The following is a 26,939-nucleotide window of genomic DNA, read 5'->3' on the forward strand; positions in this document are numbered from 1 at the left end:
CTCTCCTATTGCTTTCATACCGAAATAGGAAAATAATGTGATTCGGGGGGAGCCCGAGCCGGCATGACTGATATATTTATATGGGAATGCGGCGCGCACTGACAACCTAGTATCAAAGCACCTCCACTGCATTCTTCTCAGATTTATTTAATAGGCTCCCACTATAACGCCTCACACATGCATGGGGCCCGGCGGTCACAGAGAACAGTGAGTAGGTAGAATGAGGGGAGGCTACGCAAAGGCCGTTTCATTTTGAATGATATGACTGCTCCCCCAGGAGAGAGTGGGGATGGATTTCACGCATGGCAATTTGGAGGATCAGCACACACTGCAAGTGCTGCATCCAAAGGCTGACCTCGGGCAATGTGAGCTGAATGTACGGGGAGTGGGAGCAGTCGGAGAGGATGTAGGAAGCCATAAAGTCTAGTGGCACGGTAAGAAGGGAGCAACGTCAGCCATGCACAGCATGGTGCCCGGGGTCACAGAGGAAAGATATGCATATTCTCTTTAAGTGGTTTACACAAAATGCTTTGATGGAGAACACAAAGGTTGAATCCAGAGAGCAGAGGTGTCGCACCAGTAATGCAAAAATCAATCTAAAATGATAAAAATCCAAAATAAATCGCAAACAATAAAAAACTAAAGGCTTAGCACATCGCACTATAGTCTTCTAATCCATGCTCGATATTTTAAACGGTCTCTGTTTTTTTTATACCCCTTTTTCTCCCCAATTGTCAATTGTACCTGTCTAATTACCCTGCTCTTCTGAGCCGTCCTGGTCGTTGCTCCACCCCCTCTGCCGATCCGGGGAGGGCTGCAGACTACCACATGCCTCCTCCGATACGTGTGGAGTCACCAGCCACTTCTTTTCACCTGACAGTGAGGAGTTTAACCGGGTGGACTTAGTGCATGGGAGGATCACACTATTCCCCCCAGTTCCCCCTCCCCCCTGAACAGGCGCCCCGACCGACCAGAGTAGGCGCTAGTGCAGTGACCAGGACACACACCCACATCTGGCTTCCCACCCGCAGAAACAGCCAATTGTGTCTGTAGGACGCCTGACCAAGCTGGAGGTAACACAGGGATTCGAACCGGCGATCCCTGTGTTGGTAGGTAACGGAATACCCAGATGCCCACCAGTATTTTAAATTTTCTGAGTCTTTTTGAGAAGATTTAGTCTTATGCCAAATCCATGTCCACATCCGCACTTTTTTCCCCCTAATCTTTCCTAAGTCCTGCCATGGTGTTTCTAATAAAGTCTGCCAAAGAATCAAAGTGTTTCATGCATCTGATCTACTGTGACAACTGTCATGAAGTGCAGGAATACGAAAACGTGAAAAATTCCCCAAGATTATAAGGCAGGATGCAACTTGCCTCTTCTCTCACAGACCCGTATCTCAACTTCAATAAAGTAGCAGGCTCCTAATGCAGGTATTGGGGGGAAAACAAGATACAGATTTGCATAATCAGTGTCACTATATATTTGGGTGGGAGCTGGAGTGTGGCGAGATGACACCACTCGGGTGCTCCGGCAAGACCGGTGGGATAAAGGAGATGAATATGCATTAAACACATCACTGCCGTAAATGTCCAGCCAAGTTTGTCAATAACATTTATGTCACAGACAGCATATCAAGCACATTAGCAGGCCCCGCCGGGCGGTCCCAAAAGCTGTCATGAGGGGAATGATGGGAGGGACTCGTCTCATGGCTTGTAGTCTCGGCTTTACAAGAGCCCTTTAACCACCCTGCATCTGTTTATTTTAGAGCAACCCCTTTCAGTGAATATATACATTAAAATGGGAATAGTGCTTTTGATGCGAGATTTGACTCTCAAGATTAAATGAAGAGACACTTGTGAGCAATAAAATGCCTTTCGAAACTGCAGAAACAAAGGCCGTCTCCTCTGTGACCTCAGTTACAGCTTCAGCATAAGTACTATGGACAGTTACAGTCCCTAGACAGACTGTAAATACAACACAAATATTAACGAAAGAGTCCCCATGAGCTGTTTTAACGATGAGTTGAGGCATGCTCAATAATCCAGGTAAGAAAATGCACATGAAACTGGTCGTTGGTTTCGGGTGATATACGTCTACCGCTATCTTGCAATGCTGTGATTGTTAACATTCCCAAATTCTCTGTGAGTAGTACACATGGCCTTTGAAACTGCAGTTAAAGGTCACACCCGTATTTGCATATGAAACTGGTTGTCGGTTTCGGTCGTTATGCCACTGTGTTGTTTGTTGGTAAGGGTGGGGACACCTGCAGTCAGTTGAGACTGAAGAGGTCACATTGTATCCAGATGAACTGATTCAACCTTCTTTGATGTTTCAACAATGCCAATATTCAACGTTAGACTATCCTTTTGTCTAGATGTTGCTGAAATACACACGCGCTGTTCCAAAAAAAGTTATTTTTAAAAAAAAGTCAACACACAAGTGTGATAGTATACATTCACAGATATGACGTGATACCTGTGCTGATCATGACATTTTCTCTTCCTTGCCCAGCTAGCACACAGTATCTGATAACAATACACGACGGTCGTCATGAAGTCACCAAAATGACAGCGAAAATGTCAAACTGCATTAAATGATTCACGTTTCCGTCGATTTCCAAAGCTCTCACTGAGGCGGAGATGTCCCGAGTAACCCTCATAATGTATAGTATACATATAAAGAGATCGAAACTTTCTTTGGTCTGTTTTGGCAGGGTAGTAAGTAAATGCAAATGTGAGTAAATACAAGTTGAAATACACACGCAAACGCTCATGCCCACACGCACACACACACACACACACACACACAAATAGAAAACTACACTCACACTGAGTGAGCACATCATCCAGATAAATAACCTCTGCTAAGAGGCTTGAGAGGGGGATGCAGTCATTTGCTATGGGGTCCTTTCAGCAAGCCTTCACTAATGGGCCTTCTTGGGGGACTTGTCAGCCTTAAGATGACTGAAATCTTCCTGGCCTGGGTGCCAGCTTCCCCTGGCTGCCACTGAGAGTGCCAAACTGATCGCTTTAAATCCCACTTTATATGTTTTTTTTTGTTTTTTTTTTTTGGGTGGTGATGGTGGTGGTGGGGGGAGAGGCTCAGCGCAAGACAGAGAAGCATAGAAGGAAAGAGACAGGGATGCAGAGCAGAGAGAGACAGAGGAGGAGAGGGAGAGAAAGAGCAAGTGGTTGGTGGTGGTGGTGGTGGTGGTGGGGGGGGCTGATGAGCAATGAGCGCCTCTCTCGTCCTCAATTAATCTTGTCTCACTACCTTTGCTTTTCCGCTTCCCACTGCACCAAGGTAATAATGACACCCTCATCCATTATCCTTTTATCCCTGTTATTCACTGGGAATTGCTTAATAATATGTTACAGATTTGTCTCCGCTCGTATAATTCTTTCTGTCATTCGCAGTATATCATCTGGAAAACACACAGCCCCCCTCTCCACCGGACGCTCTTTGAGGATTATCGTGGGTGACACCTTCGGGATGCAGCCGGAATCTGGAGCATCATTTTTGCAGGCATAAAGTGGAATTACCCTGACTTATCTGTCATTGCCAAAAGCACAACAAGCCATTCAGGGCCAAAGCAAAGGTGGAACAGGTTCTTATCGGCTTCTCTGAACGGGAGTGCTTGTAAATTTATGCTAATGAGGGCCTTTTGTCATCCAGGCAAGCCCTCGGGGCTGTGCTAGCGTTGCATGGGATGATAATCTGGCTGTGGAGTGCACTAGATAATTTGTACTTTATCCTCGTGTAATTATATAGTTTAATTTTTTTTTATCAACGCTAATCCCACGGCACGAGGAAACGTCTCACCTATGTCTACGGTTCTCAGCAGCGCTAGTCAGCACACATCTGACTCGCTCATAAATTCGTGTAGGAAGGAATGCAGCGCTGATATAATTACTCTGACTTTCTGTATCTCGTGCTAAGAATCCCCATGTCATTTTGATCCATCTTGGCAGGCAGGGAGGAAGCCAAGTTCACAGCCCCAGGCTATGGCAGACAACATGGAAAAGGTGAAAATGTGGCATTGGGGCTGAAAGAGCCCGCCCTCCTGCCTTTTTTTTGTGTCAGGAAAGAAGGATGGAAAAGAATTGGAGAATGGATAAAGGGAGCACAGTGAGTGGACTAGGGCAGCTCCGCTCAGCGTTTGGGAGTGTCTCTGCTGTCCAGTGGGACTCCAGGACGACTTGTGTGCCTGCCAAAGCCGACAGCCCCTGACAAGCTGCTTGGCGTGCTGTAATTTGACTAATTACACTGGATTAGAACATATTAATGCAAGCTGTTTTCTCTAGGGTCACTGACCCACCCACTGTGGCCCTCGCTAGTTTCCTCCTTTTTATGTAAACAGAAAACATACAAGAAACACATAAGTCTCTTTTTCCTGAAATTATTAGAAACTGAACATGCATCTATATCGCTGTCGCTGTTTTTAGCAAAGCAAAACGTGTAACAAAGGATCCATAGTGGAACTTTACCTCTTCACACATTCCTTTATCACATTTTCATGAGATTTTTAATGATAAACCAAATCCCTTGCCTCGTTTGTCTCTTTGCAGGCAAGGAAAACCCCCTAAAATGGGGATTTTTGAGTCCCACAGAATTTCTGGGGTTAACAGAATTATCACTTTTGCTGTCTTTACACGGTGAATGCAAAGAAATTGCAAAAATTATTTTGTTTTTACCTGAATCCCAACATATTATGGAAGATATCGGATTCATCTGATAAAGGGTTCGCAATTTCAATCACACAAAATGTGGTTTGCTCCCACCAAAATGCTTTTAACCATCTTTTATTTGAGTATGATTATTCAAAGAAGCGTTATTTTTCAGCTGCTTTCACGGGTAACAGATATACCCTGCAACCCAAAAAGAACAGCTAATTATACATAGGTGGGAAAACGTACCTTCATTTGCATTTGAAAAAATCCAAAATGAATTCTTTCACTTGGAGAAAAGGGGGTAAATGAGCCATAGAATATGTGTGTTTAAATACAACTGCTCTCCCAATTCAACCAAATCAATTTGGGCTCCACACAATGAAACAGCAGCTCCACTATTTGTATGTGCTCCTCTGCCTTGAACATGGTGTAATAATAGTTTTAAGGCAGGCGTTAGAAAGACAGAATACCAAAGAGGCTTACCAGCTCGGTTTCATGAAACATTTAGGCAAAAGTTCCAAGGGCTGGGGATGATGAAAGAAGGTAAGCTTGAAAATGGGCTTCTGGGATCTGCAGCCCTTATTGTACAGAAGTCACATCAAATTAATACTGAGGGCCATTTGCAGCCTTTCTTCTCCTGAGCTTTTCAGAACGGATTAGGCTATGCAAACTCAGAAATTACTAAAGCACCTATTAGGCATTATACTCGCCCTTTCTTCTTTCTCCCTTTGAAAAGCATTTGAATGCGCTTCGGCATTCAGTCCATTTGCTGAAGAAAGTTTTGCTGCTGGCATGCTTGATGTCACAATAATTTGATAAAATGTGTGATTTAAAACATGCATTACCACCTAAACTCAGGGGAAAAAAGCCATCCCTACTGATTGTAAATGAGAAAAAATAAGTGTCATATAGCTCAAATGCTTTGCATAAACATGTTTTGCAGCACACCTTGACTGAACTTCCTGTTGATCTACATATCTCTGGTATGAAGCCACAATGACTGTGCCGACGGGTTGTAGCAGATCGCTTCTCGTGGCTAAGTGTGATGACGGAGGCCTTTTGAGCCAAGTTCTTTGAATCCCCCGAGGCTGTTGCCACACTGACCGAGGGCCGCTAAAGCCGGGGCTCTCTCAGGCTCTCCGCTCTTCTTTGCTTTCTCAATGCCTCTTCAAAGGAGCACTGGGAGTGCATGAATTGTAATTGCGGCCACTAACAGGATTCAAGAGGGCCCAAATGGCGGCACTTGAGAACCAGGTCGTGTGGAGTTAAACGGCTGTCAGACGCTCAAAGCTGCCCAGCATGTGAACCAGCCCAAAAAGGCCTGCAATGTAGACTTCCAGCACCCTGCGTCTCAAAGGGAGAGACTGGTGATCAGATTTTCCCTATTCAAAGGCTCACACCCATATAGACTTTTCGTGCTTTTAAAGTTATCCCAATATTCATAAAGGGGTTGAGTTTCTTGGTATAAAAATAACATATATTGACCCCGAGTAGTTTTTAGTGGCAAAAAAAAAAAGAAAAAAGTAACAGCTTGTATATGGAAAGTTAACTGAATCAAGTCCTGCAAAGTCTTGACTTGAATAAATAACATATCCATCCATCCATTATCCAAGCCACTTATCCTAAGTAGGGTCAAGGGATGCTGGAGCCTATCCCAGCAGTCATTGGGCAGCAGGCAGGGAAACACCCTGGACAGGCCGCCAGTCCATCACAGGGCCGACACACACACATTCACACCTAGGAACAATTTAGTACAGCCGATTCACCTGACCTACATGTCTTTGGACTGCAGGAGGAAACCGGAGCACCCAGAGGAAACCCACACCGACACAGGGAGAACATGCAAACTCCACACAGAGGACGACCTGGGATGACCCCCAAGGTTGGACAACCCCGGGGTTCGAACTCAGGACCTTCTTGTTGTGAGGCGACCACGCTAACCCCTGCGCCACCTTGCCGCCCTTAAATAACAATATGAAAAACTGAAATGTAATACATTCAATAAAAGACGCGAAGGACTATATGCTTTACAAAATTAAGGAAAAACGAGAGACTACCAGGGGTGCAGGTGAACAAGGGCAGGAGAGGAGTGTCAGGGATCAGGTAATTGGTACCATCAAACCAAACCACAACATCATATGACCCCCCTCCCCTGGCCTTAGAAATAAGAGAAAAGATCACGTGTGCTCCCCACATGGAGACAATGGCTCACCAGGGTCCAAACCTCCCTCGCTACACACTAAAGAGGCCAGGCCTCAGTCGGGCCCTATCCGCCTCTGGCCCCATCCTCTCCCCCAAAGCACCAAAAAGACCCAACCTGCAGCGTGAAGCCCCTATGTATGACCGTTATTAAACTCCTAATTGGATTGAAAACCACCAAAAAGAAAGATTCAACATAGTTCATTCAGCTTAGATTTCCCTCAGCATTCCTTCCAGTAGTTTGCCTCTTCAACAATAACTTTCTAATTCAAGTGACCGAAAACCTTTTTTTTTTAACCCTTTCAAAACGCAACCAGATTTTCCAAAACTGGAGTATGGTTAAAAAGCTTTTTCACCTTTTTTTCCCCTTCCTTTAAGGCAGAGGGCTATTTGATTTTCACAGGGTACAAGTGACAGGCTGAAACAAAGCCCGGCGCTGGCCATTGTGCAGCCTTTCACTGTTGAAACAGTCTTAAAATGGCTACAAGCAGGGTCCTTTTCAGCGGCGACCGGGGCTACTCAGCTTCCCTCTTCACATCCGCGACAAACGCCGCACAGAATGGGGAACTCTTGGAGTGGGGGGTCACCAAAGACAGGGGCTGAGCCCACACCCCTGCCAGACGCCGAATATGACTGACTGCGGAACTTCTCGACATATTTACACTAATTACGGACAATAAATAGCGCTGAAACGACAACATCAATCAAGTGCATTAAAGAAAATGGCGTAATGACAATAATTACAATAATATCTCATTAGGGGAGAGAATGAGAGACAGGGGAGAATTAATAGCAGACAGGTGTACAACACACCGCAATTATAGAACCTGAAATTAGTTCATCGCCTCAAGGCAAACAGGAGAGAAAAGGGAGGCAAGAGTGAGGCTGTGTGTGTGTGTGTGTGTGTGTGTGTGTGTGTGTGTGTGTGTGTGTGTGTGTGTGTGTGTGTGTGTGTGTGTGTGCGTGTGTGTGTGCGCTCAAGCAAGTGAAGCAGCATGAGCGAGCAGGGCTGGCAGAGGAGCTGATAGAGAGAGAGGCTCACTGACACAAAAAATAAAATAAAATAAAAAGAATTGCAAATAAGCAAACAAAAATGTCTTAAATGTGTAAATTAGGGAGAAAAATAAGAGGGAAAAGCGGCTTTCCCCTGCAGACTGGCGCCTCAGATGAGAAGGGTGCGGCGAAATGTGATCAAGGGGAGCTGTAGAGCGGTGCGGCAGGCGTCAAGATGAGCGCTCAGCCGGCGAGTGGCAGTCTCTCCTTTTCCAGTCAATCATTCATTACCGAGCCAAGTGCTGTAGTGGAGTGCCTCCTCCTTTTTGACCTATCATATTACTGCCTCTGTAAACTCCTAATCCCCCCTTCGTTAGATGGTGTCAACAGCCGACATGCTCTCACCCCGCCGTAGCACTCTCCCCGCTAACACCTCCCCAGCCCTGCCAAGACCGGAGAATCGACACTCTAATGAAATCGTTTGAAATTTAACAAGGTAGAACGCCATAACTTCATCACCCCCCCTCCCACACCCCCCAACCTTCCTTTTACTTTTTTTTTGGAGAGGTGGGGGTGGGGGAGTGTTCTACCAGCCTTTTTGGTTTTGCTTGTTTTTGTTGTTTTTTTCTCTTTTCTCAGTAGTTCCTCCTCAGCTAAATCCAGCTGGCTTGCTAATTTCTTTAACTTTTCTCATTCGTTTCGTTTCGCTGACCCTCACCCCCCCTGCCCCGCCCCCGAATTTCCAATTCTGTGGTAGCAACACTAAATAAGTCAGGCTTAACCTCTTCAATCTTTCATTGGCTGGTGTGAGCGGCCTTCGGGATGGCTCTTTTTAGCCTCGGGGCTGTTCCTGAGCAGGTGAACGCCTGGAGGCAGAAACACGCGCATCAGCACTTCCTCATCCATCACCACTCGTTCCTTGGGAGTCCATCTCCTGAGCCTGTCTAATAGAGCCCGGTGAGATGACCAATCTGATAAATCCAACAGACGACAGCCCAGCAAGAGTAAACAACACCCAGTCACATCGCTGCACCGTGAAGGTCTGCACCGGTCGGGACTCGGTGCTGCTGCTCTTTGTGGTAAGCAAAGGAGCCATAAGGAACCATGATGTGTGCTTGTAAGCGAAGGCTCGGGGAACTGGGTCAGACTATGTTTTGTTTCTACCCGATACAAGTCCAGCGGTAAGTGAATACAGGTATGCTAATAACAAGCAACATCAGATCTTCGAGAGGAAAGCAAAAATAGAGCAAATTAACACATTGCTTACTTTTATTTATTTATTTATTTTTATCTATCTATTTTATTTAACCAGAAAAGCCACCCTGAAAGGAAAAATCTCATTTACAGGTGTGTCATGGCCAAGACAGGCAAAAACGGTAAAACTGGCACGCACACACACACACACACACACACACACACACACACACACACACACACACACACACACACACACACACACACACACACACACACACACACACATGCGCGCGTGTTTGTACTTGTATATTTGTGAGGACCCCTCACTGACTACATTCATTCCTTAGCCCATAACCCTAACAATAACCCTCATAACTACATGCCTAACCCTAACCCTGACCCCACCCTTAACCTAATCCCAACCCCAATTTTAACCTAATCCTAACCCCAATTTTAACATAATCCTAACCCCAACCTTAACCTAATCCTAATCCTAACCCCAACCTTAACCTAATATCAACCTCAACCTTAACCTAATCCTAATCCTAACCCCAACCTTAACCTAATATCAACCCCAACCTTAACCTAATCCTAATCCTAACCCCAACCTTAACCTAATATCAACCCCAACCTTAACCTAATCCTAACCCCAATTTTAACATAATCCTAACCACAACCTTAACCTAATCCTAACCCCAATTTTAACCTAATCCTAACCCTAACCCCAATTTTAACATAATCCTAACCCCAACCTTAACCTAATCCTAATCCTAATCCTAACCCCAACCTTAACCTAATATCAACCCCAACCTTAACCTAATCCTAATCCTAACCCCAACCTTAACCTAATATCAACCCCAACCTTAACCTAATCCTAACCCCAATTTTAACATAATCCTAACCACAACCTTAACCTAATCCTAACCCCAATTTTAACATAATCCTAACCCCAACCTTAACCTAATCCTAATCCTAACCCCAACCTTAACCTAATATCAACCTCAACCTTAACCTAATCCTAATCCTAACCCCAACCTTAACCTAATATCAACCCCAACCTTAACCTAATCCTAATCCTAACCCCAACCTTAACCTAATATCAACCCCAACCTTAACCTAATCCTAACCCCAATTTTAACATAATCCTAACCACAACCTTAACCTAATCCTAACCCCAATTTTAACCTAATCCTAACCCTAACCCCAATTTTAACATAATCCTAACCCCAACCTTAACCTAATCCTAATCCTAACCCCAACCTTAACCTAATATCAACCCCAACCTTAACCTAATCCTAATCCTAACCCCAACCTTAACCTAATATCAACCCCAACCTTAACCTAATCCTAACCCCAATTTTAACATAATCCTAACCACAACCTTAACCTAATCCTAACCCCAATTTTAACCTAATCCTAACCCTAACCCCAATTTTAACATAATCCTAACCCCAACCTTAACCTAATCCTAATCCTAACCCCAACCTTAACCTAATATCAACCCCAACCTTAACCTAATCCTAATCCTAACCCCAACCTTAACCTAATATCAACCCCAACCTTAACCTAATCCTAACCCCAATTTTAACATAATCCTAACCACAACCTTAACCTAATCCTAACCCCAATTTTAACATAATCCTAACCCCAACCTTAACCTAACATCAACCCCAACCTTAACATAATCCTAACCCCAACCTTAACATAATCCTAATTCTAACCCTCACCCCAAATCCTAACCCTAAAACAGACCCTTAAAGAGGTGAGACCGGCCAAAAGGTCCTCACTTCGCAAAAATGTCCTCACTCTAATTGTTAAAAACTCAAACTGGTCCCCACAAAGATACAAGTGCACACGCACACCCATACCATGTCACCCAATACTTGTGGGGACCCCTCATTGACTACATTCATTCCCTTGCCCTTCACCCTAATCTTAACCATCAGAACTACATGCCTAACCTTAACCATTAACCTAAACTTAACCTAATGCCAAGTCTAACCTTAACCCTAAAGCCAAGTCCTAACCCTAAAATAAACCCCTTTCCTCATGCAGACCCATAAATGTCCCCACAAGGTAGATGGTTTCAGGTTTTTCTATCCTAGTAGAATAGAAAAACCTGGTGCGTGTGCGTGTGTGTATATATATATATGTGTGTGTATATATATATATACATATACACACACACACACACACACACATACACACACACACACACACACACACACACACACACACACACACACACACACACACACACAGAAAGTCATGGGTGAGGACTGGTTTCCGCAGATACACAATTTAAGATGACAGACACCAGATAGTAGATACTCAAGGAAATGACAGACAGCTCTGATTTATGATGGCTCTGAGGTAAGTCCGATGTGACACTGTCACAACATAACTAGTTCACATGAGTGATGCATAGCAATGTTAATATTCTTCATTTTTAATGACATGTTGCACACAAGGACCCACACCTGTATTCTGTGAGGATCTTAAAAATATCTATTTGCATTGGGGTGTGTAATATGCAAATTTGTGAGATAAACTTTGGCTCGTATCATGGCTGAGTTACACCTTCCACGTAGTTAATGTTAATTACCGTATAAAATAACCAAATTGGCATTTGGCCCCATATGTCCTACTTTTTTTTTCAGTGAGGGAGATGGAAATGAGGTGGGGAAGATTTGATTGTGACACACTCTCCGTCTGTGCTCCACAATGTGTGGCTTTACGGGTAACAGGCTAATATTCAGCACAGCTCACCACAACCAGAACTAATCAAAGTAGACAAAATGTCTCTGCTGCCATCTTTGTCTAGCATCCGCTCAGGGTGAGCCTTCGTTCACTCCCTCTATCCCTTTTCTACCTCCCCTCTTCCCCTTGCCTTTGAAGGGGGGGGGGGGTGACAGCAGCGTAAAATGGTGGCGTGCAAATGTGCCTTCCATGTGGCAGCAGCAGTGGGGGTGCTAGGCTTGGCCTGGGCCAAAGCTAGCAGCAGTCTGTGGCTGTTGCTTTGAACAAGCTGGACGGCCGCCATGGCGGATAAGGGCTGCCTGATGAGACACCAGTGGTTGCAAACAAAAGAGGCTCCATATCAAATCGAGGGAAAGGACCCACCCATACTCAATAGAAAACTTGTCCGTCAGCTTTTCGATAAATGCGGGAAATGTTGTCTGGAGATGGCTTGTCAATACGTCGGCGTACGCGACCCACCCATTGCAAACAGACAGCTTCAAATTTACAGGAGTGTCTGGCCAAACCTATTACACTTACAAAATAATTCATCCAGCAACTGATGCTAGCACTATAAATGGCCGAGTTTAAAAAAACTCTGTTGAGACGGTCGGTAAAATCAATGCAAGACTCTCACTGAGTGAATCCATAGTATGTAGTAACATGTGGATACTTGGAGCAAACCCAGCGATGTATAAAAGTATACTGCTGGGGTGGGGGTGGATGTGGGGGTACTGGGTATATACTCTGAGCTCAGAGGATGATAAAGCCAGGGCATTAATCACAGAATGAAACAAGGCAGACTCCTCCAATTCATTAATGGAAATGATCTGTCAATATGCTGGAGTCAATTCACTCTTGTCAGCTAGGCTCAAACACAATGGGGCCGGGCCAACTTATGAACTCCCAGCACCAATCCACAGAGTCTATAAAACAACTGGCAACGCCGCTGGGGAGCACCCTGAGACACCACCCTCTTGCACAGACCACCAGATGACACAGATGGGGCGAAACCAAACAAAGGGGAGGCTCCCTTTGTACAAAGTGGGACCCCTTTCAAAAGCCATTCATGCAACAAATTGGGGAAATCTGGCCTTGCAACACTCTGGGTTTGCTCTTTTATTAGCGTGAACCTTGCGTCAAAGTAAGTGAAAGCAGATTTATGGCTTTCTGATTCAAAGGTGGTTAAACTAAGGCACCCGTTCTGGACACAAAAACATACTTTTTTTAAGTTATATAAGTAAAAAATACAGTTAAAGCTGCACAACAGTGTATTTTACTTACCAGGCAACACTTGATAATAAATGATGGGCTAATGAGGAAAACCATACACCAGGACAACGCTGTCACACTCCCCCTTGTAGTGCTGGGATTGTTTCACTATATATAGCACTGATACGTCAAACATGACAAATAGCTGTTGTGAAAATGTCTTGAAAGTCCTATTGACACATACATCTACTTGGCAAGTACAACATAAGGTAATTATAGGCACCATTTTTTCTCCGCTGAAACAATTAAACAACAGCAAGCAATGTTTATCCTGGTATTGAGAGACACAGGAGTATTATCATTTGTAATAAGTGGTACGCCACACTATGGTACCTCTAAACATGGTCCAACTTGAGTCCTTTCGGAGACAAATTGTCGGTTAGGGAGGTTTATTTTCATATACGGTGTTGATAATGTGCACAAAAGCTTCTTCTCATTAAGTCACTGCTATTTTTCTCGTTCTCATTCTTTCTTAGCTGCACACCAGGCTGCTGCCGCCGCTGCTGCTGCTGCTGCTGCTGCTGCAATCTGCATAGAGAGACATTTGTCATCATTAGCCTGCTCTGACAGTTGGCACCCGGTACCTCAGATCTCTAGGACTGGCAATTATGAACCCTTCATCCCTTATTCTGGCAACATTGCCTAATTTCATCACAGGGCTTCACCAGCATTTGATTACTGTGGCCCTAAACCTAAAACGCTGCCCTATTTTTATTTATTTTTTTCATTCTCATTGCTTTTGTTGTCTGTGTATTCCTGCTCTCGGATCACATGACACTTTGAAAGAAGAGGGTTGTTCAATTAATCTGTGATTCAAAATTGGTTTATTGGATGTAGGGTCTGTGGTGCAGGTTGGTTGGATGAGTATCATGGGGTCAGTGGGCAGATGATTACAGCGCCCACCTTCAGACGGCAGACATCTCCAAGACATTAAGATTAATCACACTGCTGCTGGTGCTTTCTCGCCTTTCGCATAAGACAAGATGGAAACCAAGAAGATAGCGTTCCCTGAGAAAAAAATAAATAAATAAAAACAAGCTAACAAACAGATGAAACCCCCACCAAGTGGCTCATGCATAAATAAGCTTACCAATTCCCTGAGAACAATGTAAACCCTACCAGTTTGTGGAGAACAAAAGGGATGAACACATAAATAAAGGAATAATAAGCTAGACACACTCCTGCCCCTGTCTCCAATACACACAATATTTAACACTGTCACGTCGTACAAAATACAGTGCTTAACCACATACTAATAGAAAAAAGACAGTGCCAGCACTTTCAATGCACCCAACGAGTAGATGGCCGATGTGGTTTAAAAGATATCGCGAATAAATAAATAACTAATAAATACAGTGAACGTGATGCAATCTTTTATTTGTTGCCAAACAACAAACCACAAATTTTCTGAATCGTTACTTCAGCAAGTAAAACTGAATTGAGTAAATGCTAAACTGATGCAAATACATGCATGTAATTTATCAGGGAGGTTGACAACCACACCATATTGAGGAGGGGAGGGGTGAAGGGCCAAATGAAGCTGAGACAAACAATTAATTTTCATAATTTACACTTCTGTCCTCGCCTCCGTTTTCAGAGCAGTATCCATCAGAGAGGCCGGTATTGTGTATTTTTCCGCGCCTCTATCTTATGGGCCTGGTTAAAAGCACACGGGAGCCTGTCTGATGGATCACTAGACGGTCTCCAAGAGCCTCTGGCTATGCCGTCCCGCTTCCTGACTTCTCACAGAAGGAGGCTGCTAATACACAGCGGAGAACAAAACAAATGAACGGACGCAATCCAAAGGGGGGGTCATATTGTGGGGCAAGGGGGACCAAAAATTAACGGGCTTCCCTACAGAGACACCATATTGCTTGGAATAATAAAGCTCTGGTTATTGAAAATCCCAATGACAATCTCATTTTAGGACAAATGAAATTGTAAAAGAATGTGTCGACAAATTGAACGGCTGCACCCCGCGAGATTAACCACACTGTTTTTCGCAGCCCGAGAGTCGGTACTGATCTCAAATGTCAGAAGTGACATCCCTCCTAATCTGATTTATATAGAAATATGTCACTCCATTAGCTCCACTTGGACTAATCTGCACACTGGCATGGGGAATATCTAGTAAACTCCCCTTGGCTGGGATCTACATGGAGAACCCCCATTTCTGTCAGACTAAAAGGACTCCACAAATTGAATACAACAAAAGTGTAGACCTTATTTGTTAATGTGTAATAGGATTATTGATCGAATAAAATGTCCCCTGTGATTATTAACCCAATTAGAAGGCTCTGTCGGGTATGATGGGCTTGATCCAGCTTAACACACGTTTTATGCCGTATTGACATAATTGATATGCTATGATAATAGAAAAATACATATATACTTTGAAAAATTAGTTCATAAGAAACTAGAGAAAAGATCTTTCTTTATTGCAATCAAATGGTGCAGAAAAACAACAAAAGAGCACTTTTTTATTTTTTTTTTGCACACCCCGCAACACGGCTGCATGCATGGATTACCAAAAATATAAATCTATTGTAGTATATGTGTAGGAAAACCTATCTGAATGATCACAGTGTATATAAAGCATAAGTGCATCCGTGCATGAGCAAAATGCCAGTCTTGACCAATTTATAGAAATACACTGATGTCTATTAAGCGTTGGGGATAAGGTTTTACTATCCAATTAATAGTAACGGCTATATTTAAAGGAACATCGTTAGCTGTCAGACAAGAATGACTGACCCTGTGCCCGGCCATGCTGACAGGAGGATCAGTCTTGCCAGAGGAAAGGAGAGAGAAAAATGGTGGAGGGAAAAAAATGAATAAGTGTGGAGGCACGCTCTGGAAACAAAGAGGCCTTCAAAAAAGGGTCACATGCTTGTGCAAAATTAGGGGAAGTAGGAGTCATTGTATTGATTTACGCAATCATGCATGTATTTTTCTGGGTCAAAAATAGGCCTTAGCGGGACTCATGGCCACGTATATCACACTTGAGGCCATCTATTAGCCTAGCAACATGTTGAAGGAAGCAACCAAACTTGCAATGCTGCAACCTTAAAGATATGGGTAAGAGGACTGGGTGCCTTAAACCAGGCCTGACAACTGCTGGAGCAAGCTGGGTTACTGTAAGGTCTCTGCAGCCACATGCTTTAAATTAGGAGGTGATAATTCCAATGAAAACCCCCTTTTCTGTCTCTTATAGAGATAGCCAGGGGCTGGACGAAAGAAATCAGGGGTGAAACTGGATTTGGAGATATTAGACTTGGGCAAGTTAGTCTGAAAAACTGGGCTTGTCTGGTTCCAATAAAAGGCAAGTACCTGCTGAGCCACAGACAATGTGAGAGGGCAATGGAAAAAAAAGAGTATCAAAACCTGAGAGAGAGAAGTTTTCTATGAAACCCTTACATACTATCCTGCATACTGCTGTAATATGTGGCTATGAGCATGTGAAATCTCGGTTGCGAATCTCAAACGGGAACACTGATTATTTAGGTACTGGCTGTTTTGAGAGTAAAGCTCCAAAGCCATAACTGCATTTCATCATCTTAGTACTCTGTGTAGTGACAATAAATTTGAATCTAATCCAATCTAACATGACATGAGGGCCCACCATTGCAAAAGAAAAAGAAAAGAAAAGAAACAAAAAATATGTGATTCCGTATCATTCATTTCTGCCTCGTAAGAGTTTGAAATGATCTCTTAGGATTGCTGAGCAGCTATTGCTAGTGAGGCCCTGACAGGCTGTGACGATAATAGGAGTCACCTATATCTATCAGGGTCCTTCCCCCCCACATGCATCTCACACATTTACACACATCTCTCACCCAGCAACCTCCGTGTATGCTATCCTCGGAGCCGGGGGGCTGACGAGCTGCAGTTTGGCCCTCGTAATGTCTGGATTCGTGCAGTTCTGACTGCAGCAGAGCTGAGTGTAAAATGCCTTTGTGTTCCTTATCTGATCTGTACAACATTATCTTTTTGAAGTCCTCTTCAAAGCTTGCACCGTGTACCTTCTGAGATGGAATGCCAGTGCAATAATGAGAGCCAGAGATGGCTTGGTATGGGTGCAGGATCAGTGTCTATCAAACTTGCAGTGCCGAAGGAAAAGCCCAGTAATGCACGAGGAATATGCGCAAAAAGCCTAACCGTTTACATTCCGTTTATTGACAAGAAAATAAACATTGCATTGGCTTCCCTAATTTCCTAGTTAGGTTTATTTTTTTCATCCTTCAACATCCTCGGAGCTGATGCGGCTGAAAAACAAAACATTAATAGTTCGGCCCTATGCAACACGGAGATTCCCATGACTTTTAACGATTGGTCTAATTATTCCCCTCTGTTCGTATTTATAAGAACGACGGCTGTAATAAAAATGAATGATTTCATTTCCAGTACCAACAGATGAAAAGACGCGTTTCTAACGTAAAAAGAACATAAATCAAAACAACATATCGTTTACAAATTGAGTCGTCTTTAACCGGGCATCTGAATAAAACAATCGCATACAAGCGCCAAAGTCGACCATTAAATATAATTTTCTTGTCAGTACGAGTTTCCTATAGATTACAAAAAGGGGGGGGGGAATTAACTGTTGGTTTAAAAAAAAGAGGAGGAAAAGTACAGCGGTTTTCTGCCCTTCTCGTGCAGCGGCACTGCGATATATGCGGGGAAATTATACAAAGCAATAGCCGCTAACGGCTAACGGATTATACCAATAATACCACGTTGCTGCTACGTCAAATTAAAGCCGATAAAAGGGGGTGCAGAAATCAGATTGAGTCGTATCTTCGTGTTAGTCAACTGTACGAAAAGAAAAGAAAAAGAAAAAAGAGCGGCTGCTGTACGACTAGCCGTTTCAACGGAAAGACAATTAAAACCGGCTTGGTCGCAAATGAACCGGCTGCGGACCGTCTCACCTTAAATTCTACCCTTGACCCCACGAGCCCCCCGCCCCGCCCCGCCCCCCGCGCGCGCGCGCGCTTCACCGTTTATTTCCCCGCCAAACAACTTTCATACCACGACCGATCGAAAGGCTGAAAACAACGCGCCCATCAGCACCACATATTTCCAGTAACGAGTGCCTACCAACTAACTAACCCACCGCAAGCCCACGCAGAGACGCTTACAGTTGCTGTCATTTCTGTCTGATTTGGAAGAGACGCGCAGGTGTGCAGCCATTACTCACAAACACTCAAACCCAACACGACGAGGGGGAAAAACATAACAATTTAATACACACACACACACACACACACACACACACACACACACACACACACACACACACACACACACAAAGGGAAATAATTAGTACATCAATATGGAATATTTCTTTCTGACAAGAGAATAAACCTTCCCCCAGTCCTATTACTGCATCCTACAAGATTCAAAAGCAGTCTTAAAAAAGAAAGAAAATGATAGAGTCCACAGAAACGCAACCTGACGCAGGTAGCCAAAAATTTTTAAAAAAATGCTGTTTTTCCAGCCTCCACGTGTGTCGATGTATTTCCGCTCCTCGACATACTAATACCTGTATACTCGGACTCGTATATAACACCCGCAGATTCATTTGTTTTCCCATCAACTGGAAGCGGTGACGAATCGGGTGGCGATTGGACTCCTTGGTTTCGACCCCTCCCTTATAACGCTCCATGAGAGGGAGTCTCGCTGTTGTGAGGAACAGCAACGCCGGCTGCCTGCTGTCGGGAGCGCATGCACACACGCCACAGTTACGCGGCGCATGCATGCGGATGAGAGAAACCCAAAAAAAGAAGCAGAAGAAGAAGAAGGGGAAAAGAGAGAGAAAATATTTAAAAACCAAATCCTTGACTACTGAGATGTGCGAAGGGTGACATGGACTCTTGACATTCCCGATCATCATTTCAGCGACCTGCCTCACGCGGCTCTCTGCAGAAGTTGATGGTTTAACCGCGTGCGCCAGACTATTATTATTATTACGCATGTGCTCTGCGCACATCTAACGCCTGCTGTCTTCTGAACAGACCCGTCTTTATTTTTTCTAATTTTTTTTAACATTTTTTTCTTTCTAAATAGCTCCCCTTCTTCTCTAAAATTGGCTCCCGTACAAACAGCCGCGTTGGATCCCTCGGCTTATTGCGAGACTCCGGTATACAACCCGGATCTCTGCCCGAACATGATAGCCGCGCAGGCCAAGCTGGTGTACCACCTCAACAAATACTACAACGAGAAATGCCAGTCTCGAAAAGCCGCCATCTCCAAGACCATCCGGGAGGTGTGCAAGGTGGTGTCGGATGTCCTGAAGGAGGTGGAGGTGCAGGAGCCCCGCTTCATTAGCTCTCTGAGCGAAATGGAGAACCGCTTCGAGGGACTGGAGGTCATCTCGCCGACCGAGTTCGAGGTGGTGCTCTACCTGAACCAGATGGGAGTATTCAACTTTGTGGACGACGGATCCCTGCCCGGCTGCGCGGTGCTCAAGCTGAGCGACGGCCGCAAGAGGAGCATGTCCCTGTGGGTCGAGTTCATCACGGCCTCCGGGTATCTCTCGGCGCGCAAGATCCGCTCCAGATTCCAGACTTTAGTGGCGCAGGCGGTGGATAAGTGCAGCTACAGAGACGTCGTCAAAATGGTCGCTGACACGAGCGAGGTGAAGTTGCGCATCAGAGACAGATACGTGGTGCAAATCACGCCGGCGTTCAAGTGCACTGGGATATGGCCGCGGAGTGCCGCTCACTGGCCTCTCCCCCACATCCCCTGGCCGGGACCTAATAGGGTGGCCGAAGTCAAAGCGGAGGGTTTCAACCTTCTATCGAAAGAGTGCTACTCGCTGAACGGCAAACAGAGCTCGGCCGAGAGCGACGCCTGGGTCTTGCAGTTCGCCGAGGCCGAGAACCGGCTCCTTTTAGGGGGCTGCAGGAAGAAATGCCTGTCCGTGCTGAAGACCTTACGCGACCGTCACCTTGAACTGCCCGGGCAGCCGCTGAACAACTACCACATGAAGACTCTGGTTTCGTACGAGTGCGAGAAGCATCCGCGGGAGTCCGACTGGGACGAGAACTGCCTCGGCGATCGTTTGAACGGGATTCTATTGCAGCTCATTTCGTGTTTGCAGTGCAGGAGGTGCCCGCACTATTTTCTGCCCAACTTAGACCTGTTTCAAGGGAAACCTCACTCGGCTCTCGAGAACGCAGCCAAACAGACTTGGCGACTGGCGAGAGAGATACTGACCAACCCCAAAAGCTTGGAGAAACTCTGAGGTAAAAGTAAGAAAACAAAAACAAAAGAAAACAAAAGTGTTAGCCTCGTCTAAACGTGGTGATAAGGAGCCCTGATGGTGTTTAATCAGGAGCTCCATCGACAGAAAATGGCCTATACGCCGATCTATTTTCAAATTCTTGTAAAATGTGACTCCCCTGTTGTTCAACAACCCCCTTGACATCGCTTATTCTAAGACGATTTTTTTAAACAACACACAACATGAGCATTATCCCCCCCCCCTCCTCTTAAGCGTTGATTTTTATTTCGGAGACAAAAAAAACAATTAAAACTTTCATTTTGTCGAATATAAATAAGGCCACCTGAAAGTGGTTTCTTTCCCCTTTTTTGTGCCACAAGGTTGCCTATAATCCCTCATCTCCTTAAATGCTTTAAAATAAAGCCCCGCGCGATTAGCCTTGAAAAATACGTCATCTGTACATTTTATACTGTATATATATAGATACATACATACATGCATACATACATACATTCATAGATTGTGATTCCAGTGGTCTGAAATTGTGAATGTTGTTCTGTGACACGTAAATAGGATTCCACCTGTTTTAAATCTGCTCCTGAAGTTTTTTTGTTTTTTTGTTTTTTTTTCCTCCTTTTTCCAACCTGGTAGAGAAGTTATTAATTTATACTTGCATCAGTGGTAGTCTGTTTCATCTGTTTTCTATGGACAATTTTTTTTTTAATTTTTAATTTTGAAAGTTTACATTTTGATGGTAGGCCAACAAAATTTGTTGCATTTAAACATTCCAAAAAAATTACTTGAATTATTATTTAAAGTAGGTACTCGAACCTTTTTTGTTGATGTTTTGCCCATGCAGGCCTATACATGATAAGAAAGAAAATAATAATAAAAAAAATATATAGTATATATATAAATATATTTTACAGTCTAATTGAAAAAAAATGCACTTGAAATACACTGGAATATAACATCTGTGACCTGATTTTTCTTATTTCTGTCTTTGGTTTAATTTAAAGAGTTAATAAAACAAGCTGTTTTACATTTGTGTCCTATTATGGTTCATTAAATGTAGTGTTGGACAACGGTAAATATGGACGTGATAGAATACGCACAAATTACGAAGACCTGAACCATCCTGAATCATGCCTTGACTCATATGTACAAGACTGTTAAACAGCCTAAATACCGATCTCTGAGGGACAATAAAAATAATTAAAAAAACACAAGTAAATAAATAAACAAAACAATATTTTGGGGAGAAAAACTTGCAAAACAAAAACAAAAAAAAAACTCCGGTTCGTTGTTAAAAGACAAGTCTTAAAACCTTCCAAACAGGCATCATACAGATTAGACATGACATAATAAGACATTGCAGACGACTGAAATTAAATTACACATTAGGATACAGCCCACGTAAAATGTCAAATTCTTAAAAAAAAATTGTGCAGTAGTTAAAATATCAGGGATTTATTATCGTTATCAAATGAAAGTGTTTACAAGACCGCAGATGTCCCCAAAAAAGAAAAAAAGAAAAGAAAAGAAAGAAAAAAACCCTCGCCTGAATAGGAGGCAGGGCTCAGGCCTAATTTCTGAATAACGCATCCAACTCACCAAAACAGCGCAGCTTGCAAATACGTTCAAGCAAAATGCGCAAACGTATTCACAAGTAGGGCGTAAAGGATGAGCGAGGAGGCCTACGCGTCCTCCTCCTCCTCCGTGGCGCATTGGTTCCTATAGGACCTGTTTCAGCGCCGACGGGGGGGGGGGATACAGCTACTGGAGGGCAAAACCACCCCCCCCCAAAAAAAAGCTAATGGTTCATCTGAAAACTTTCAATGACCCCCCCCTCCCCCTCCTTCTCCGCAGGTTTTTACGTACCTTTGCGTCGACCCTTTTAAAGGCCGGGTCATCCTCGTCCACTTCAAAATAGATTTCAGTGGCGGTGATGGACAGCGTCCCGCGTGCCGTTACAACCGGGCCGACAAGCTGAGCCGGACTGCTGAGGACCACGGGGCCTGCAATAGATAGCGGGGCGCAACAGCGGGGTTAATAAAGGGCGGCGGGGACCTTCTCCCTCACCAAACCGTGCCAAACCGGTGCAGCTCTCCTGCACAACTTTGGCATTAACGCGGTTCGGACGTGTGTGTAAAGTCGTGCTATGTGTGTGCACACTGGAGAGACCGGCTCGGCTAGTTATCACTTGGGCGTATAGCGCATTATCATCCATATACGTTTCTAAGGGGGTGGATCCAACATCTACAGCTATACTGCCCCCCCCCCCCATTACAGCCTCCAATACAGATATTACAGTTACAATACAGTTGAGACAAACTGGATCAAATATTGCGATGAAATAACTGAGGAGAAATATGTTTTTCCTGCTTCTTCTTCTTCGTCTTTTTATTTCATCACGAGTAGTCTGGCCCTTTAACCTACATGGCTTGGGTCCATTCACGAGGCCTGTAAAGAGATGTGTTCCGTCGGAACATAAAGGCGCGAAGCCCGCCGGAGAACAATAAGAGGGCTCGCTTTGAACCGGAGCAGCGGGCTGAAGCCCGGTCAGCTGACGCAGCGGTCACATCTTTATTTCTCCTCCCCTCGCCTCCCCTCGCCTCCCAGCCTCCATGTTGGACAAGATCACTGTCGCTGCGGCGCAGCTCCGTTACGGTCATCCGTCTCCTCCCAAACCAAAAGCTCTTGAAAACCGGGGGGGGGGGTGGTATTTATCGATCCCCCCGCCCCCCCTAAACTCCGAAGAGCCCCTTTAATGTCTCATCAATCTTAATCTGCGCTCCTTGGCCAATTATGCCCGATAGTGTTACAAGAATACAAGTGGATTTTGGTCTCAATTCCCAGAGCGACGCTTCACCGCGTTTCCAGGCTGCACTCAGAAACAGTCAAACCCGACCGAGGGCTTTGCTTTTTGTTTTGGTTTTTTGTGCCCCTCCCCCCCCCCGACCCTTTCCCCCCCTTCAGCGTGCTTGTCTCCATTAGCCGGGGTCCTGTACCGGCGCGTTACACGTGTCTGACGCGCTGCGGACGGCAAGTAGACAAACGCGATATTAAGTCGGGCGTTATTACATCTCACATGACGTTTATCACATCTTCATGAGATACACAAAGAGGGAAATAAACGGGTTACGCAGCTCGTGTGAGTAAAATACGATTCTCCGGGCCTACTCAGGGAACACCTGCAAGCCTAAATATGGCCATACAAATATTTCTGTTGTTATTATTACTGTTGTTGTTATCATTAAAGTTATTGTTATTGCGTTACTAGAGGTGCAACTGCTATGGTCTTTAACGCAAAAAGAAAAAGAAGAAGAGGTTTTGCTTGCAGAGCAACAGCTGAATTATAAACCCATCCTAGCCAGAACAACACAGTTGGGGCTGGGGAGCCATGTGTGTCGTGGCCACTCAGAGAGAAAGACAGTAGGCTGATAACGCCTTAAGCTGCTGCATCCGTCCATACAGCGCATGGCGGAGGATTAAAGCATTTAATCCATGCAGGGGTCCCGTCATAATTGGGCTGTAGCATTAAAAATGCTTACGTCAGAATAATGAAATTATTAAGAAGTTTTAAAGAAGGACTAACGCCCCGGTGTTACATTTCAAGAAAACCCCAAACATTTGTTTATTTATCTATTTTAATGAACTGTCTTTTTCAGTGAAGTGCTGGGTATCCTTTTGGGTGATGGAGGTCATGTCGAAGAGATGGGTACAGCATGACCCATGTCCATTTATACGACTAAAATGTTTTTGTGTGACTTGAGTATGCTGTAACATATTTTACACATTTGAACTTGTTTATGAGGACAAGGTGGCTGACTATCATTAACTCCAGCGTGAACGCGTACACCAGTACATGGACGCAAACACACACACACACACACAAACACACACAAAGCTGAGGTTATTAGCGTCAACTCTGCTGCCTTTAGTCCCTAGTTGTTTGTCTGAGTCACTGCAGCACAGCTTGGCGGAAGCACAAAGGCACAAAGCATGCTGGGAAATGCTCTAATTAAGATGACATTGCTCATCCTCTAAATGTTTTGAAAGCACTGTATCCTAATGGATGAACATATAATATTGTCACCCGCCCATCCATCCGTTATCTATACTAGCTTAATCCAATTCAGGGCCGTGGGGGGCGGCAGGGGGGGCTGGAATCTATCCCAGCAGGCATTGGGCGGAAGGCAGAAAGACACCCTGGACAGATCGCCAGGCCATCGCAGGGCACACATGCACACGCACACACACACATACACACACCACACAGAGGCGGTCTCTTATATATACCATTCACACCCATATGAGCAATTTAGAGACTCAAATTCAACTTACAGTCATATGTTTTGACTGTGAGAGGAAATCCAAGCAAACCTGGGCAGAACATGCAAACTCCACACAGATGGGCTAGAAGTGAATGCCTGGTAAACACCAGGCCCCCCCCCCAGCCTGCATCACTTTGCAAAAATAGAAAATATGTTACTGCATTCTTTAATAGTGAGACTTTTATGAGGACTCTTTTGGGTACAACAGTGTACCATGAGCAAACACCCAAATCTTCATGTTACAAAGGCAGACAAATCATCCAAATATCACCTGCACTCTCTTCACATCAAACGATGTCGTGACCGTAAAGATCGTATGGCAGATATTTCAGAAATTCACGCGAAGCAGCAACTTTAGCAGCAGCTGTTCACACTGTGGGAGACGTGAAAGCTCACGTTCGGGATTCTGCTCCTAATTCCTCCCTCTTGCATTCTTGGTCTCTCGTACCGTTACTTCCACTCTCTCAGGTATTCCTTTTAATCTGCCGGAGATTTTCTTTTTCCTACCCTGGCATGAGCTTCTTTGTTAAACTGATTAATTTAACATATTGCCGCTTAACATATTGTCTTCCATAGAAAAGGAGGTCTGGTACTCTCAGTGGGACATCAAGTCAGGGAAATGAGAGTGTTGGGCTCAAACTATCTCGGGAGTGCAGACAGACAGGTATACGACAGCAAAATAGTGAACGCACATAAGTAGTGTGTGCCATATACAGCACAGCGAGTCTTAAGTGTGCTTCCTCCCTCTCACGCGGCTCATCTGAACCCTCAGCGAGACCAGATATTGGGTCACGCAGCGTGCGCAGATCAAAGGGCTTATTTGATAGCAGCTCGAGCACATACGACATTCCTAGCGTTTACAAATGAGATCATGGCTTAGCAAACCGCGACAGGCCTGAGTGTAAAGCCCCACCCACCTTGGCAGCCGCTACGGGCATTGACCCGGCGCTGGTTGGCAGGAAGCGGCTCTGTTGTTGACAGGGATCTAGCTCCAGATCTCTCATTAGGGCCAGACATGACTGAGATTAGACACAGAGCAAGCGCAAACAGCAGTGTACATCCTGGTAACAGCCTTACCCGGGGCTGCCACTGCCAGAGAGCTCCCCTATCGGAGAAAACAGGAAGCGCTCAACTGGGCCTCACCGTAATAGATCCAAATCCGACAAAGGACAAGGCTCTGCACTGACTTCCTGTATTTAATATGGACATTTAACGACACGCTGAGCGTTCTGGACGAGACGGAAGAAAACTACTTTATTAGGCGAACTTCTCTTAGGTATGCTTTATGCATGTTGTGTGAGACGGTGTTTCAGCCCATGTGTCTTTCTTTTAACCGGGCCGAGCGCTGGCCTCGGGAAAGTGAGTGTGTGGGCGTGTACGGGCTGCAAGTCCCCTCTGCAGATATTCATCTAAGTGTTCTCACACAAAGCATCTCTGATTATCATGATTTAGGCTGAGCCTTATGCGAACTAAGCCACGGTTGTTGATTAACAGTTATCTATTCTTGATTACCAAGCACTGCTGTCGGCAGGAAAAACCTGCGCGCCCAAAAGCTTTTAAAAATGAAAAAAAAACGTTAATTAAAAGCGAGAAATATCCTGGAACGTGCAGTCGATTTCAAAGCCCTCTGTTGCATATATTACACCCATTGTAAGAAGGAACTCATACATGCCATGACCCCTTGAGAGGGAGGATGTCCATAAATATGACTGTCGCACATGTTTCACCATCACAGAGGCATGCAATAGTTGTGTTGATGGATCAGGCCAGTAGTGCTTGAGTGTAATATAGCTTAAGTATCTTAGTATTATGATTGTGGCCATTGTTAGTTATGGCTGCTGCAGCTAATTACAAGATGCAGCCCCCAGACTCTCCAGTTAAATACCAGTTCAAAGTAAAAGGCTATCCTCTTATCATCGGTTCTGCTCTTCATTGGATGACAGTTAGGCACAAAGTAAATAATACTAGATTATTACTGAATGACATTCAACTTGAGAGTTTAAGTTTGCTGTTCTTGCACAACAGGACAATGGAATAGAAATAAAAGAATTTCTCTGAAAACGAGGAATGAAGAGCGCAATATGTTACGGCATAAGCATCAACATCCTAAATGCTAATGAGCTCAATAGAGGAAATCGTATATTGTATTCTCTTATAATGTTGTCTTTTGGCTATGGTACCATTTCTGTTACCAATTAGTCAGACAGAGATAGACAGACAGACAGACAGACAGACAGACAGACAGACAGACAGATAGACAGATAGATAGATAGATAGATAGATAGATAGATAGATAGATAGATAGA

The 26,939-nt window shown here is 44.5% G+C and overlaps 2 protein-coding genes and 1 long non-coding RNA gene across 7 annotated transcripts in view; 2 read left to right on the forward strand and 1 right to left on the reverse strand.

The window, feature by feature from the left end:
- Positions 1-26,939, reverse strand: part of nbeab (neurobeachin b) — a 338,760-nt gene that overhangs the window by 62,940 nt on the left and 248,881 nt on the right. For 4 of the 5 annotated variants that reach the window (XM_056283778.1, XM_056283777.1, XM_056283779.1 and 1 more), the window contains one exon: positions 22,178-22,314. In XM_056283778.1, the coding sequence (XP_056139753.1) occupies positions 22,178-22,314 (137 nt within the window). Of the gene's footprint in view, positions 1-22,177; positions 22,318-26,939 lie in introns of all 5 variants that reach the window. The other variant, XM_056283780.1, reaches the window with a different exon arrangement.
- On the forward strand, positions 8,723-13,648 carry LOC130115935 (uncharacterized). The gene is made up of 3 exons (XR_008810525.1): positions 8,723-8,942; positions 9,211-9,239; positions 13,548-13,648. It is a non-coding gene; the product is annotated as an uncharacterized LOC130115935 (long non-coding RNA).
- On the forward strand, positions 19,238-21,235 carry mab21l1 (mab-21-like 1). The gene has a single exon (XM_056283817.1). It carries the CDS (start codon positions 19,238-19,240, stop codon positions 20,315-20,317), a length of 1,080 nt encoding a protein of 359 aa, XP_056139792.1. The 3' UTR covers positions 20,318-21,235.

The sequence above is a fragment of the Lampris incognitus genome, chromosome 7 (assembly GCF_029633865.1).
Source record: "Lampris incognitus isolate fLamInc1 chromosome 7, fLamInc1.hap2, whole genome shotgun sequence".
In the NCBI taxonomy this organism is placed as follows: Eukaryota; Metazoa; Chordata; class Actinopteri; order Lampriformes; family Lampridae; genus Lampris; species Lampris incognitus.